Here is a 17,373-nt window from a genome sequence, read left to right as displayed (position 1 = left end):
TTTATGGTCAAGTTTGAGGTTTACCACAGTTTGGTGGTGGCCATTCTTGGAGCGGACAGTTGCTTGCTTATCTACATCTGCATCCTCCTCATACACCAAAAGCTCCCAAAGAGTATGTGGCTGATCATCCCCTGCCACCATGACCCCCCCCCTCCCCCATACCACTTGCAAATTCCCCCCCCACACCTCTTGCAAATGCCCCCCCCCCCCCCCTACCTCTTGCAAATGGCATGCAGGAAGAAAGATTGCCAGTGCACTGCTGTATTACCTCGAATTTTCTTGTCAAGGTCATTCGGCGAGATTTGTGTGGGAGGAAGTAATATGTTGTGCAATTTTTCTCAGAAAGTGCTCACTGAAAATTTCAATAGTAGACACTAAACCTTTCTGTGATGAACACCACCTCTCTTGTAATGTCTGCCACTGAAGTTTGTTAAGCGTCTCTGTAATGCTCTCATGCCTACTAAGCATGTCCACGATTAAACGCACAGCTCGTCGTTGGATCTTCTCCATCTCTTTCTACAGCCCTACCTCATAAAGATCCCAGGCTGATGAAAAAATTCAAAAATTGGTCAAACAAGTGCAATGTAAGCCACTTCCTCTGTGGATGAGACATTTTCTTCAGATTCTTCCTATGAATCTCTGTCTGGCACTGCTTTTCCTACTATTGTTTTATGTGGTCCTTCCAACAAAAGCTGCTGTGGATCCATCAGGTTGTACAACACACCACACACTGACAAAATCACATCAATAAACAATTTTCCACCACTGTGGTTTCAGTAAGCTACATTGAAGTTGACAGTTGCTGCAAAACTGCAATTCTGCAACCTTGCACATGGAGACAGGCAAGATTCTGCTGAACAAGAAGTAAGGACCCAGAGTCTTATTGAATTAACATTTTGTGGACAAGGTCCTAGAACATAAGTGAAGTATTCTGTACACAGAATGATGGAAACAAGAACACATGTATCTGTGAAAGACAAAATGAAACAAATAAAAAGTAGGCTACAGAAATTTAACAAGAGGTAATGAGACCTAAATGGTTCCGCGAACCATTAGTTTATTTAACACAGCACTGTGCAGTGTTCAAATGAATGGTAACACACCAGGATACTATGTAACTATGTTTCCTAAGTGAAACAAAATAATTTTTTTATTATTGTTGTTGCTGATGTTTTGTAATTTACTACTATGTTGGTAGCTGAATGTAAAATGGTCATTTTGCATTAACATTTTCTATATGGACATGGTTACTCATTTCCACTATGTTACACACTTCATAAATCACTAAAACTACCACATCTCAAGTCTTCAACACTTTTCCCTTAACTGCCCTTATAGAGTAACATTCACACACATGCAGTTAAGACTGAATCTAAGAATGAACTTAAAAAGATATACACCACATCAAAGGATAAAAATGATCCAGAGAATGTTTACTCACCAAGGGACCTGCTTGGTTTGAACAGATGGGGTAATTGTTTCCTGCAAAAATTTAAACACAAATCACTGTAAGATGACATGACAATAACGTTCATGTTTGTTATGCATTATATGTTACTAGGAGAATAACCAAGTCACACAACTGACAGAAGTTGCAAAGTGGAATATTTATGCAGTCTACTACCAACACCTCTCACTTGTCACAACTCATGATAAAAGGAACAGATTTCTCTATTCTCTGAAGTCTATACCTAAACAATATCCTGAATACAATTTGAGAAAGAAGACACTCATCTATTTAGCAGCCACTGATACAGGAAAAATTCAAGCAGGTTCAAGACACACAATTTTAAAAGAGAAAAAGGTTTCAGCTTTCTTATTTTTAAAAATCCCTTAATCAGGAGGTAGGGGATAATAGCCAATATAAAGAAGGAAAGTGGAAGCAGTATAGGTGGTCAAGAGAAGTACTAGAGAACTACCAAGAGCTATTTGTATCAGTAGGTCTAATGTGAGTGCTAAACTCAAGAAGTACTGTAATGCTGCCTAACTGCAAAAAGAAGATACATAACATCCGGAAAGCAGAAATAAATATGGTTCAAAGAGGCCCATATGGTAAAATAGGCATTAAGAAGGAAAAGATAAAAAGATGGCAGTAGGTAAATGCAATCGTGTAAAATATATATATATATATATATATAACTGAAGTTAAACAATGAAAACAAAAAGTAGAAAACAGTAGACTTTCTAATAGCACCAGAGCCCATAAATGGACTTTGGAAGTACAAATGTTAGGAGTTGGTATCCAACTGAAAATGGTTCATCTGGTGAAACACATACCAAAGTCACTACTGATATGAACCACATCTTATCAGCATCAGTATATGAGCGGTTGCTAAAGCAGTTTGTATTTCTAACCAATGTATTCAAAGCTGACATGTCAATGTAAAATGCTGGACCAAACTTACAGGTCAGTTGACAGATTATGTGTGTTTTCTTACAGGGTGACATCCTCTCGATCACATATGTTTTTCCAGAGAGACTGGAGAATATAGTACCAGAAATATGCATAGGCAAGGTTTTACTACAGGATCACTCAAATGAATGAGGAGTGTGTACTTTTTGGGGTGGTGTGGAAGTGGATGGAGGATGAGATAGGAAGGGTCTAAATCCATCCTGACATTTGCTTATGGTAGTAGGTCAACAGAAACCATCACAGTGTTATCAATGATTTGGTACAAATATCTAGAGAGTAGTTGGGGGCAAGTGTATGCATTGAGGTAAATGTAGGTATTGTCACATCTCAGTTCCGAACATTTTGGTTGGCAGCAATGCAGCATTACTAGTTTGGCAGTACTGTCAAATGAGAAAGAACAGTGCCTGAGCACCAGTCAGCATGTGCACATCATAATATGAAGTAAGTTCTGTTTTTCTCATCTTCACTGTAGTCTTTGTACAACTTTATTTCTACTTTTTGCATAGTAATTAAACTGGACTGATCTCATTAATTTAGTGTTAACATCTTACGATGTTCCTGTTCACTAGAGACTCTAATTACCTGAAGGTGAATACTTGTAAGTTTGAAGAAATCGAACATATGATAAATAAAAAAATGAGGCAAGTGTATGTGGCTCAAGGAGCAACTGTAGGCACCATCTGCTGCTTCTTCAGAGACTACTTCATGCCACCAGTGAGTCCTCAATCTGGAATATCATTTCCTTCAAGTAGTCACACATCACTGTCAGACATCATTCCTATTCCTCATATCCAAAAAGCAAGGAAACAATCTAGGAAAGGTTCGAAATCAACCCACCTGACATCAACTCCACACAGACAAAAGTTGTAACAAGTAATTAAAGTGGAAGAGGATGCAGCTAATGAGAAGATGCAAAGAGCAGATGTAGGGTCCAAGGCTAAGAAACAAAAATCTAAAACTGCAGGGAAAAGATAACTAACATTGTCTAATTCTTCTTCCAAAGAGTCCAGTACAATGTTCCTTTATAAAAGTGAAAACACGTGCAACTGGAATTTTTTGTCAGAATCTGAGACATGACAGTGGCATGTCCACATTGATTAGGCCTATACAAAAAGGTGATTTTGTAATTTGTCAATCAAGCAGGTTTGGAAGAATTTTTCAATAAAAGGATTCCTAAAACACTTCAGTTTATCAAGACAATAGGGGATGTGTTTTTTCATGAGGACGACATTGTGGAAGAAACTTTCACATGCACTGCAATCTAGCTGGAGTGAATTCAGAGATGCATTTGGATTTCGAGATGACCTGAGTAGGTACAGTGCCTCATTACAGTGTTAACTTCGTATAATGTTGTCTATCATTTATTCAAGTTTTGTTACCAAATATCTGCATTTGAGTTTATGTATTATTTCATATTTACATATAAATGTTGGTATTTGAATGTTTATTATGCAATGAGAAGTTGTATCTTTCAAAACAATATTTTAGCCTCAATTTTCCAAAGTTAGAGATTGTTTCACGATCTTTTTCTCAAAGGAGCAAGTTTACTCACAAGTGTCCACTTGCCCCACTCAATGCGGCACACGTACATATTGCTGTACCCTTGGAAAACTACTATTTATGGATAAATTAATGTAAAATCATTTTGAGAGATGCATTTTTGAGACCAGCACATGCTTTAACTACAGTAAAATGTTTATATCTCTGGCTTACTTCCAGGACTTCCCACATACTCTCATGCAAAATTTGTGTACACTTACCCCACCACAAAACTCTCTTTTTCCCCCAAAAAACACTGAGTTGCTTCACTTAACATATTATTTCCACAAATGTAATGTAGTTAATGCTTGCTCTTTTAGTGTTACCAAAAATACAAAAACTATCAAAACATTAGTCATAAGTACTATCTTCATAAATGCATTACAAAAAACTCACTTTCTGCAGTTACATACGCAGTTATTTACATGGTGATTACACACACATACGTGATAGTCAATGGGTACTCTCAAATAAATCTAGAGGGGTGAGAATAAACATTATCTAATTTATGTTTCTGAATACTAAACTTTTTTTTTATAGTGCATAAAATATATATTACTTCCAGTCTCATGACTGCTGCAGAGTCATTAACAACTGTGCTTTTTCATTGTAGATCATTACTTCACCAGAGTTCAGCATTTTTTAGTACTGGACTGACAACTGTCTATGCTGAAAGAGGTAAAATAATTCCAGCATTGACTCTCCCTCTTCTACCGCTGCCCTCCACTACTTTTCCAAGGAATGTAACAAGAGTGATAAGCCAAATTAAATACAGCAGTTTGTTTCTCAGTTTTAATTTTTTTTATATATTCACTCTACATAATACAAAAGAAATCTGAACTGAAAAATATCTTCAGCAACTCATTTTTAAAGCTGAAGCTACATGACAGCAATTTGCATAGGGGATATTGGGGGAACACAAAAGTCTTTCTGAAGGGGGGGGAAAAAAAAAAAAATCAGTAACGTCAAGCAGCACAGCTGCCTCACACAAAATATTGAAGAAAACATACAATGACATGAAAGTAGCATTCTAAATTACGAGACAGAATGGCTGGACAATAGTTATTGGCATTAGAAGAAATTCTTAATACTGCCGATTGACACACACAAAAATAAAAAAACTATTCAAACATTTGGAACTTTACTTCCTTCCTTCGTTCGAGTTTCAGAGTGGGCAAAAAGTCACAGACAGTACATTAGTAAACACTATTCCTGCCTAAGTGCAGAGGTGATATGAGGACAGAGTGAGAAGTAAAGAGAGATTAAGAAGAAGAGAGATGAAATGAATAGTGGAATTCAAACCTAAGAGGAAAATGACAAGATAAAACCAGAGTTTGGGTGATGGGGGAAGTGAAAAATTAAAAATGGAATTTAAAAAAATAATACTGATTAAAAATGAAAGAGGGGAGACATTATATGTTAACTGAGGTTAAGACTAGGATGGTGTAGGGATGTCAGAATTTGTTGCAGGGAAGTTACCATCTCCAGAGTCGAAGCATCTATATAGCGAGTGTGATGTAACAAGCACTCAGGTCACTTGACACATGCTGTAGGAAGCATGCTCAGCAACTGGGTACTGGCTGTCCAAGGCCGAAAGTTGTTCTATGCCCATTCATGCACACACAAAGTTTTTGTGATGGTCACAATGCTATGAAATGAACAGGCCAGTTGGTGCACAATGTGTCATGTTTTGTAGCACCTGACATTCAATGACTTACCCATGGCAGTAGTGAATGAGGTTTCCAAGGGACTCAACACTGTGGTTATTTGTTCATTTATCCTGATAATTGACAATCCAATAGAGGAGTTTTGCAATTAATACTAATAGAGTTGGGTCAAGTGCTCCGATGCTATCACAAAAGACAGTTTAAAAAGAACAGTTAACTAAGAAAGTCAATATAAGAATTTACAGGACACACACATGCGAGGGTAGAGTAGCAGGATGAAGTGTGCGGGTAAAGGTTCCCCAAAGAATACGAGTTGGGGTAGAAGATGTGCTTGGTGGTTCTGTCTCCCCCACTGAACTGACACTAGGGGAGAATACCATAAAAAAGGAAAAAGTCATTCCATGTACCATGTGCAATAAGAGCAAATAACGCATCCATAAATTTCAAGTATTGGCTGCAAAGTCACTACTAAAATGAGTGCTTTAATTCAAGTGGTAATATCCACTTTCCTACACAGAAAGTTTATATAATATAGAGAGCGAGAGAAAGGAGGGATGTAGGTACATGCAACGCAACTGTTGTACCGAGTGTACTGCCTCACAGTTTGACAACTTTGTATTGCCACCTTACGACTCTCCCAAGCGGATTATTTCAACACCAAATTGTCACGCTTCACAACTACATCTGTTGCACAGTTGTCGATTTCATGCCTTATAAGTGCACGTCTTGCAGTCATAGCATTCACATTCTACTGGAGAAGGTGGAGGTAAAGGTATGTTTCTCAAGTGCTCGTTTTGGCATTGCCCTTGCCATGCCATTTTATTCCTTACTGCCACGGGGCATCCTCTCTGCTCCCCCTTAGGTGTTTATTTCCAAGTCACATATACTCATGTTTGCCAAGGTGTAGTAACTGGCTCTCATGTAGATACACTATGTCATCAAAAGTATATGGACACCTATCTGAAAATGTCTTACAAGTTTGTGGTGCCCTCCATTGGTAATGCTGGAATTCAGTATGATGCTGGCCCTCCCTTAGCCTTGATGACAGCTTCCACTCTCGCAGGCATACGTTCAATCAGGTGCTGGGAGGTTTCTTGAGGAATGGCAGCCCATTCTTCATGGAGTGCTGCATTGAGGAGAGGTATTGATGTCGGTCAGTGAGGCCTGGCTCGAAGTCGGCATTTCAGAACATCCTGAAGGTGTTCTATAGGATTCAGTTCAGGACTCTGTGCAGGCCAATCCATTACAGGGATGTTATTGTTATGTAACCACTCTGCCACAGGCCGTGCATTACGAACAGGTGCTCGATCGTGTTGAAAGATGCAATTGCTATCCCCAAATTGCTCAACGGTGGGAAGCAAGAAGATGCTTAAAACATCAATGTAGGCCTGTGCTGTGATAGTGCCACACAAAACAACAAGAGGTGTAAGATCCCTCCATGGAAAACATGACCACACCATAACACCACTGCCTCCAAATTTTATTGTTGGCACTATACGCACTGGCAGATGACGTTCACCGGTAATTTGCGATACCCACACCCTGCCATCAGATCGCTACATTGTGTACCATGATTCACCACTCCACACATTTTTCCATTGTTCAATCGTCCAATGTTTACTCTCCTTACACCAACTGAGGCGTCATTTGGCATTTATTGGCATGAAGTGTGGCTTATGAGCAGCCGCTCGACCATGAAATACAAGTTTTCTAACATCCTGCCAAACTGTCATAGTACTTGCAGTGGATCCTGATGCAGTTTGGAATTCCTTTGTGATACTCTGGATAGATGTCTGCCTATTACACATTACGACCCTCTTCAGCTGTCAGTGGTCTCTGTCAGTCAACAGACGAGGTCGGCCTGTACGCTTTTGTGCTGTATGTGTCCCTTCAAGTTTCCACGTCATTATCACATCATAAACAGTGAACCTAGGATGTTTAGGAGTGTGGAGATCTTCCCTACAGAGGTATGACCCAAGTGACACCCAATCACATGACCACATTCGAAGTCTTTGAGTTCTGCGGAGTGCCCCATTCTGCTGTCTCACGATGTCTGATGACTACTGAGGTTGCTGATATGTAGTACCCGGCAGTAGGTGGCAGCACAATGTACCTAATATGAAAAACTTATGTTTTGGGTGCGTCCAGATACTTTTGATCACATAGTGTATCTACCATCTAGTTACAAAAGTAAAAATTAAGCATCTACCAATGTCCCATAGTAGCACCACAACAAAATGTCAGATTGTGAGCTCACTTTCGGCACGGTCTTCAAGGGAACCCTAAACCACAGTCCATTGTAGCACTCCTCAGAGCGCGTGCAACACGAGTACGGCATCACAAACAACAGTTATCATTGACATGGCAATGTTACCATTGGTGCAAGAGGAATAGGTCAGCTTTGACAATGAGCGTAGGTTGATCAACAATGAGAGCAGGAAGGACACAGAGGATACAGATAGGATAGAGAAAGTGCTAGCTAATGTGCCAACTGCTAACTTTTTTCCTACTCTAGAAAATGCGGATGCAAAATTTGTGGGTGATATACAAGTAGTTAGGAAAAAGAAGCAGTAGGTACGATCCATCCCTATACCCAGGGGCAATACAGTTCTTGTCAAGGACTTGCAAGAAGGGATAAAGTGGAAGTTGACAGCAGTCTACCATCATTGGACTACGAAAATACAAGCCGAGTCCATAGAGGACTATCAAAAGAGAAGGGCAGAATTATAGGACCGAGAGACCAAATTCCACTCGTATTCAATGGAGTCAAAACAGGCACTTAGGATAGTAACAAAAGATCCTACAAATAGATGCAAGGGCAGAAGATGTTAAAAGAGGCACTAGTTGTGGAATGATTCAAGCTGTCATCAGTACAGCAATTCTTGAAACCCACTCCGCCTGGAAAAGGATTGAACAGCCACAAGAAGGAGCCAAATTCCATGGCGGTGCTTGTAAACAACTACAACAATGAAGCACAAAGGGTGTTTAGACTAAGATATCTGCTCGGCTTCGGGTTAAGGTTAGAGAGGTATGACAAACCTGAAGGTCCTGGGCAGTGTCACTGTTGCCAGAAATTCAACCATACTAGTAAGAATTGTAGCACAGAGCCCAAGTTCATTAGGTGGGCAGACCACCACCTGACGAAACTATGTAAAACAGAGAGGAACACTACAGACATCTGCACTGCAACGGCTCACACTCAGCGTACTACCATGACTTCAAGGCTTACCATAAATTGCAACAGAACCAGGGGCTATAGAAAGCAGCCACCACAGCTACTGTCACTTCCGGACAGAAAACTTGGCAGTAGGCAAAGTTCAAACTGCAGCTTTGTCAGTTTCTGGTACTTACGCGTCCGTGGAATGGTTGGGCTTCCCCCTCCACCTCTACTGTCACAATGATCTCTCCAGCAGTGTCACAGGTGTGCCCGCTCCCAACCCTGTTTACCCTCACTACCCCAGGTGGCCACAGCTAGCAGAGATGCTGCCAGTGTCACTCCACATCCCACATAACCAACATCTCAGGAGGTGCCAGGCACCAGCAGCGATCTCTGTAGTCTAATGCTAGAGTCTACAGAGATCAGGTTGTTGTTGCAAGGATCAACCTGAACGTGATAATATTGATGGTCACTGGTTTGCCCTGTGTAGGACTGATTCACAAAAGTGACGATTCTTGCAGAAGCTGCAATGGCACTGTTTGTTGATGGACTTTAACTGAATTCAGAGTTTTTTAATACAACATCAGAATGTCTATGGCATTGCTGATACAGTAGTTCAATTACAGTCGTCTCTAGACCGGCACACTCTAGATATTGCCTCTATCACAGAGACACATCTATCGCTGACTGATCAATTCAAGGTTCATAGTTACTTGGTCCATGGGGTCAATTGCCTCAGCATTTCTGGCAGTAGAGTTGTCATCCCTGTGAGATGAAAGATTTGACACCAGATTATCAATATGCAGCAGCGAAAATGGCAGCAAGCGGAGACTGAGGTGGTTTGCTGAGGCTGGTCCCTCCACATGGGTATTTGCTACTAAGGAGCCTACTCACATCCATTACTAAGCCTTTTCAGGCCATATATCCTAGATATCTTCCTGTGCAGGGGACTGCCTTTGAGGGCTGCAGCAATAGTTCACTATGAGCTGGATTCAAGACCACAGCCCAGCTGTCCTGGAATGTGCCAATGTTGAAGACACAAACCAGAGGATGGCAGAAACAACGCACGTTACTAACTGTGAACAATATATCACCCACATAGGACACCACCCGTACGTCATATCACAAATGTAGACTGAAAGCGATGTGGGTTAGGCAGTCAAGTATCTGACAGATGTCCTCCAGACCTGTGCTTGAGAGATGAGCACTAGGCTGACCACCAAACCTTTTCCTAGGGATGTGCACCCTGACTCCTGGGACTGATAGTCATTAAATGGCACACGAGGAGGGAATGGCTGTAATACTGAGATCCCACCAATTCTCGTCTGCTTAGATGGCTGGAAGCCCAGGTGAGCTAAAGCTACAGAAGCATAGAGGCTTCTGCTGCGAACAATGATTCAAGACACAGAACAAGACATGAACCAAGCATTATCATGAAAGTGCAGTAGGCTACTCCCAGGGTAAACAGGTCACTTTGAGGAGAAAATGCGATTAGTTTACAAAGATGAGAAAAAAGATGAAGTATTGCAACATCATTAGAATCACAATTTCGAACTCATGTCATCATGGATGATAATAGAGATGGGCAGGAAGAAGTATTAGTTGGACGGGTTGCTCAAGTCAGAAAAGAGGCCAAGACAGAATTTACACTGGTGTCGAAGCACCTTCTGTATGCCTACATTGGATGGCTACAAAACAATAAATCCCTTGGTCCTGGTAAGATCTGTGTGCCATACCTGAAGTACTTACCTGCTACCACAATCACATACCCCACCACTATATGCAACAATCACATACCCCACCACTATATGCAACAATCACATACCCCACCACTACATGCAACCAGTACCTCTCCCTAACCTACATCCCAACTGCTTGGCAAACTTACAGGTTATAACCCTACCTAAACCCAATAAGGACCTCCTACTTCTCCACAGCTATAGGCTTATTTCATGCCTGTGCTTTCTCCTGAAGGTACTGGAGTGTCTTATCCACAGAGATCTCACCAAATTCCTGTGTGAGATCATCATCATCATCATCATCATCATCATCATCATCATATCATCATCATCATCATCATCATCATCATCATCATCCCTGAGCACTTTATATTCCATCCAGAACACATCATCATCCAAATGTTTATAGTTGCCTATGGAACCATGATTTTCTGCCAACAAGTTGCCACAGCTGTTTTGAGCATGCTGCAGAAGTTGTACTGAGAAGCCCTTGTGCATCCTCCAAATAGTCCTATCTATCTCTCCTGTAATATCCACATTTTTTGGAGCCCTGCAGAAAGATATTCATGCCTGCTGATTTACTTCGGATGAAGAGGTGCATGTCTGTGTACAATCATGGTTCCATAAGTAACAGCAAACATTTTCCCCTGAAGGTGTCGACAATCTTGTCTCATAGTGAGATAAATGTAATAATAATAGTGGCAATTACTTTTGAAATAATAAACAGTTTACTTCTTTTTCCACATGTCCCTTTTTCACTTGACTGCCCCTTATATTTACTGAATTTCGTTTTGAACAATTGTTCCATGGAAGGAGACTATATTTTTCTATTTGTGCAATGTTTAACAAATCTTTTCAGAAATGAAATGCAATTAATGACATTAAATTAATATAGGGTTATGTGTTGGTAGATGAGGATGGCTACAGTGAGTGTGAATATGGAGTACAGAACAGAACTGTTATTAGAATTCTTGGTGCAATATTCTGTGATTAACTTGGTTAGAATGTAAAATCTGTAAGTTAAACTGGACTTACTCTCATTCAATCTTTTAAGGGTGTGTACACATACTATGGAGGAGTCCTTGTTAGGTTCTATACAGATTATGAAATGTAACTGACCGAAAGTATGAGAGACAATGTTCTAAAAGTTTCACTATCCTTTCAGTCAATGATTACAATATAATTTGTTGTTATAATGGCCATTTGGCTATACATTGCCATCTTCAGATCTGTATAAGATAAGAAGTTTGTCAAGCTTCATTGCACAACAAATAAGAGAATTATATCTAATAAACTGATGAGGCAATGGTCATGAGGAATTGGTCATTTCAATGAAAAATTTTTTACTGCTATTATTGACAGAAATGAAACTCTTTCTGAATAATTAAGTGACCGACCTTTTAACGATTGTGTACTGTACACCAGTGGAGCACCAGAGCTTACAGAGACTGGAGGCAAGCATGAGTTAATGCTATTTTAAAGCTGTACCAGGAACTGATACACAAAACTGTAGATACATATGATTTAGCTTAATGTAACACAAAATTTTGCAGCATATTTTATATTAAACTAACCTGACTTGAGGTAGAACAGCTCCTCCATAAAAATCAGTGACAATTTCAGAAACTATGATATGCAAACTTCCAAATTCATATTATACAGAAAGCTGTTTACAGTGGTGTTCTAAGATGAATAACTACTCTTGACTTTCAGAAAGCCTGATTTTTCCACATTACGAAATATTTGAACTGATGTGGGGAGGCAACGACATTCGCTTCACGGTTTTACTTCAAACTTCATACATTTTAGTGGTCCATTAGGACAACATAAGGCCCAAGTAGTAAAGCATACTACCTAGGCAACTTAGAGAAAATCACAAGAGAAATTTTACACCTCGAATATGTGCCTATGCGTTGTGACTCCGAGCATGAGCTGGTGGCAGTCACGTGATTAGTGTTCAAGCTCCATAATCAGTGGATCTGTGGCATGTGGATCAACTCCAGCTCAGTTCTTTTTAATTACATATTTCTTTCAACTTTTGTCACACTATTTAACACACGACATCTGAAAGGTATAAGAATGAAAAAACACGTGTATTTGCATGAACTTTGTTGAGTTCGTACATACCACATGGCACATTATTTTGCCAGTTGAAATTGTACTTTAGTAAATGTGGAACATTATACTTCAAGAGAACAATTTGTTAATATGTGCAACAAGTGATGCTTTCATAGTCAATGAAAGTTGTAAAGTACACTGCTGGCCACCATAAATGCAACACCAAGAAAGACAAGAGGTAGAACAAAAAAATTTATTTTGTAGATAACATGTTGACCAAGTATCAAATGATTACGTTTACAGACGTCTGTGACATGTGTTTCCTGCCAGAATCAGTAGCCAGAGTAGCCGCCATTGTTGGAGATCACCGCTGCCACACGTCTCGGCATTGAGTCAAAGAGACGTTGGATGTGTTCCTGGGGTACAGCAGCCCGAGCAGCTTCCACACGTTGCCAAAGATCATCTGGTGTGGCAGCTGGGGATGTAATCTGGGTCACTCGTTGAGCAACCATGGACCACATGTTTTCTATCGGCGAAAGATCCGGAGAGCGAGCCGGCCAGGGAAGCAATTCAATCTGGTTATTGACGAAGAACCTTTGGACAATGCGTGCCACGTGTGGTCGTGCATTATCCTGTTGAAATATGGTTGTGGCCAAGCCCTGAAGGTAAGGAAGGACAACTGGCTCCAGCACCTCAGATATGTAGCGCCGGCTATTTAAAGTACCGGCAATGCGTACTAGAGGCGTGCGAGAGTAATATCCAATACCGCCCCATACCATAATACCCGATGCAAGACCAGTGTGGCGGTGCATAATGCAGCTGTCCAGCATCCTCTCTCCACGGTGTCTCCACACTCGAATCCGACCATCGTGGTGCTGCAGACAGAAGCGTGCCTCGTCAGTAAAGACAACGTCATTCCATTCTGCCGTCCACATCCGTCTGTCATCACACCATTGGCGACGGAGACGTCTGTGGTTCTGCGTCAGTGGTAGACGAAGCAATGGACGTCTTGCGGACAGACCACTCTGCTGTAAACGGCGTCGAATGGTACGCGCAGACACTGGATGATGCGTTACAGACGCAATGTGCTGTGCTATGGTTCGGGATGTCACTGAGCGATCCGTCACTGCCATGCGCACAATTTGCCTATCAGCACGTGCAGTGGTGCACCGAGGTGAATGCGATCGACCACGTCGGTCCGTCGTACCCTCCTGCATCCAACGGTCACATATCCGCATTACAGTTGTTTGGTTTCGTCCAACACGACTAGCGATTTCTCTGTATGATAATCCACAATCTCGGTAAGCCACTATCCTTCCTCTGTCGAATTCGGATACTTGATCAAACGATGTTCGCTGTTGTCTACGAGGCATAACTGATCGTCTTGTGAAACAACCACAAGGTAAACACACGTGCCGAACGTACACTCGTCGAAATCGCCAAGCCTTAAATGGCGCTATGAGGTGGCGCCACAGGTGCGCGTGATGTGCGTCTGCGCTCAAATTCTAATCAGTTGCATATCTCATCGCTGCAAACCCATGGTGTAAATTTCACTTGATTCGGATGCTTCCTTGAGGGTGTTGCATTTACGGTGGCCAGCAGTGTATCAAGCAATCCTCTGGCAAAGAACTGGGTCGAAGTAAAGTAAATCTTTTATTCACTTGTGTAATGAAGTGAACTAATATATCATGTGTTCTACTTTGATGAGCATTTTCCCACAGCAATCAAAGAAACCAAAGTTATGGGTGGACAAAAGTAGTTTCATCTGGTCACAAAAATGGTAACAATGATTGGGGCTGCTTCTGTTCCAGCTGTCTGCCTGTGCATGAGTTGCACATTTTTCTTGCTGTTTGGCACGTTTTTCTTGCTGTTCCTGTTGTTTTCTGTTGTATTTGTGTATCCTACTACTTTTTCCCCATGTCTGAGTCACAATGGGAAATGTCTCTCACCAAAATTGCACAATTTCAGGGGCAGAAGACTGAATGCCTGCTGCTCACTATCAGCCAACTGATGTGAATACTCACCAAGCAAGCAGCACTGATGCCAGTAGCTGCTCCAAAATTTCACCTATACCACAGCCAAGACAAACAATGGTCAGACTACAGGGCCCAATTAGAGGCACACTTTGCTGCCTACAAAATAAAAGGTATGGAGTGCTATGCTTACTTTTTGTCCACCTCTGGTCCTACAGTTTATGAACTCCTTGTGAAAATGTGAGGCAAAACCATTCCCAACAAAGTCACATATAACAATCTTCTGAAACTGTTAGATAAATATTATGACAGCTGCACGTTTTAAATTTTTTTGTCTGAAGCAGCAACCTGCTCAGAAAGTCAAACACTGGAAAGCAGCTCTCAGAGGTCTCACCAAGCATTGCAGATTTCATATGTTTGTGTGGAATTAACTATAGTGAAGTAACATTACATGATGCTATCACACAGAATGTATCTGATGCAAGCACCCACACTGCAATTCTAAAACTGCCTGATGCTGACTTAAAAACAGTACTGTCTACAGTGGAATGTCAGACTATTGTAGACTTAGCTGAGGTTGATTTTAAGGCTCCTCGTGTTTCAATTGTATGTAGTGTACCAGGCACTCACTCTCATTCACAGAATAGTGTTCATGTAGTTCAGAAGAGAGCTCAGACAAACAGGGCATGCAGAAGCAAATATTTTCAGTCTCTTTGCACACGGTGTGTGTTACAAAAGTGTTGGAGAAAATCGTATCCTCAGTGCTTTTTGAGACATGATCATAAATATTGTCCTAACTGCTTTCAATGTGGACATGAAGGATACATTCAAACTGTATGATGTGGCAGGAAGTGCAGGGGTGACAGCCACTGTTGTGCTAGTGTGTGGCGGCCACAGCTTCACTGTCACCAAGTGTTCACAGTGCAGGCAATGCCACCCAGGTGCAAGCTGAACCAAAAATTTCTACATTGTGGAAAGCTTCCACTACAATACGCCAGCAGGGAAACAAATGTTTTGCTCATTTAAAAGTGGAATAAAAGACAATTAAGTTAAAGTTGGACTCTGGTCCTTCTGTTTCCCTGATACATAAAGACATTTATGCCAGAATCAGTAACCCATCACTACAGCAGCCTACTTTTATTTTGTCTGCCTATGATGGACAAGGAATTCCAGTCCTCAATATGTGTAGTTTGCCAGAAAATTTTCAAGGAGTGACAAAGTGTGTTTCTTTTCATGTACTCAATTCTAAAAAACAGCGCAAACATATTTCAGTTAGATTTACTTGATTTATTCAGCATACGCATTCAGAACAATGTGTTACAAATCAGTGTTTCTGTGCCTCACACTAACATTTATGACTTGTGTAGTAAGTACAATGGACTATTTGAAGCAAGTAAATAAGGGGCATAAGACTTTCAAGTGCATATCACTGAAGGATAATGCACAGCTGTGATTTATTCACACACAACCTGTCCCCCATGCAACATATGAGCCAGTTGCTCAAAAACTGGGATGTTGGAAAGGCAATGGGGTTATCAAAATGATTTCTGCAAGCCAATGGGTATCATCCTTGGTCATTCTGAAGAAGCCTTCACGTGGTTTATGTTTGTGTGCCGACTTTACGGTAACAGTAAATCCACACACTGTAGTGGATTCTTTTCCTCCTCCGTGTCCACAGGAATTGACGGACAGACTGGGACAGTGCTGATACTTTTCAAAGATAGATTTGCGAGAGGCATACGTAAAATTACTGCTGGACGAACAGACCATGCAACATTTTGTGATAAATACTCACTTAGGTTTGTTCCAGTTTTGAAGACAACCATTTGGAAGCGCTTCAGCTTCTGCCATTTTCAAACAGTTCCTGGAACAGTTAACATCAAAGGTCCCTTCTCGGACTAACTACTTGGACAATATTGTCATCGCGGGTCGTATGCCTGTGGAACATTTGTCAAATATAAACCGTTTGTTTCACTTTCTTTCTGCAGTGGGTTAAAGTACAACAATGAAACTGCTCCGTCACATAACAAACACACAGGTTATATATCCAACTACATTCCATTTGGTTTCAATTAAGACATCTGCCAGTAAGGAGTCACGGGGAAGCTCAGCCAGTATATAAAATTTATTTCTAACACTATGCAAATTGCTGCTCCACTTAACTGGCTGCGCCAGAAAAATGTTCCTTATGTGTGGCTCAAGGAATGCCGGTTCGCGTTTCAGCAATTTAAAGACGCATTGTTAAGTCACAGATGTCGGATTCACTTTGACCAGTTAAACCTGTTGTGTTAGCTGTGTACGCATCTTCTTATGGGTTGCAGTTGGCTCTCCTGTAACACTGTTTCTTCTGACAGCTCTATCGCTTTTACCTCAAAAACTCTTAAACTGCAGTGTAACTACAGTTAGCTTGAAAAAGAGGTACTTGCCATTATCTACGGTGTTACAAAATTCAACCAGCATTTCTATGGTCAGAAGTTCTATTTGTTGGCAGATCATTGGCATATGACGCCCTTGTTCAACATTGCCAAGCCTGTCCCACCTCAGATGGTGCAAATATTGCAATGTTGGACTCTGATATTGTCTAATTATCAGTATGAGTTGTCGTACAGACCAACTGCCCAAAAGTTGAAAGTTAACATGTTGTCTCAGCTACCACAAGTGGTACTGACATAGCATTTGATTCTTGTGCAGAATCATGTTTTCAAATCGATTCTCATTATATTGAATGTCTTCAAAATTTTCCTCTCAACATTTGGCACGTTGCTGCGGCAACTGCTTCTGACACAATTCTTCAGGTTGTTTTGCAACATGTGTGCCACAGGTGCCC

At 40.9% G+C, this 17,373-nt stretch overlaps 1 protein-coding gene across 4 annotated transcripts in view; it reads right to left on the bottom strand.

Annotated features, from left to right (window-relative positions):
* LOC124723171 (inner nuclear membrane protein Man1) overlaps window positions 1-17,373 on the bottom strand; it is a 349,300-nt gene that overhangs the window by 207,606 nt on the left and 124,321 nt on the right. For all 4 annotated transcript variants that reach the window (XR_007006525.1, XR_007006526.1, XM_047248368.1 and 1 more), the window contains exon 4: window positions 1,442-1,482. Coding sequence is in view for 2 of the 4 variants with exons in the window: in XM_047248368.1 (XP_047104324.1) it covers window positions 1,442-1,482 (41 nt within the window). In the remaining 2 variants the exon portion in view is untranslated. The remainder of the gene's footprint in view (window positions 1-1,441; window positions 1,483-17,373) is intronic.

Source organism: Schistocerca piceifrons, chromosome X (assembly GCF_021461385.2).
Source record: "Schistocerca piceifrons isolate TAMUIC-IGC-003096 chromosome X, iqSchPice1.1, whole genome shotgun sequence".
NCBI classification, from domain to species: Eukaryota; Metazoa; Arthropoda; class Insecta; order Orthoptera; family Acrididae; genus Schistocerca; species Schistocerca piceifrons.
The sequence above is the reverse complement of the archived record's forward strand: the minus strand, read 5'-3'. Positions and strand labels throughout refer to the sequence as shown.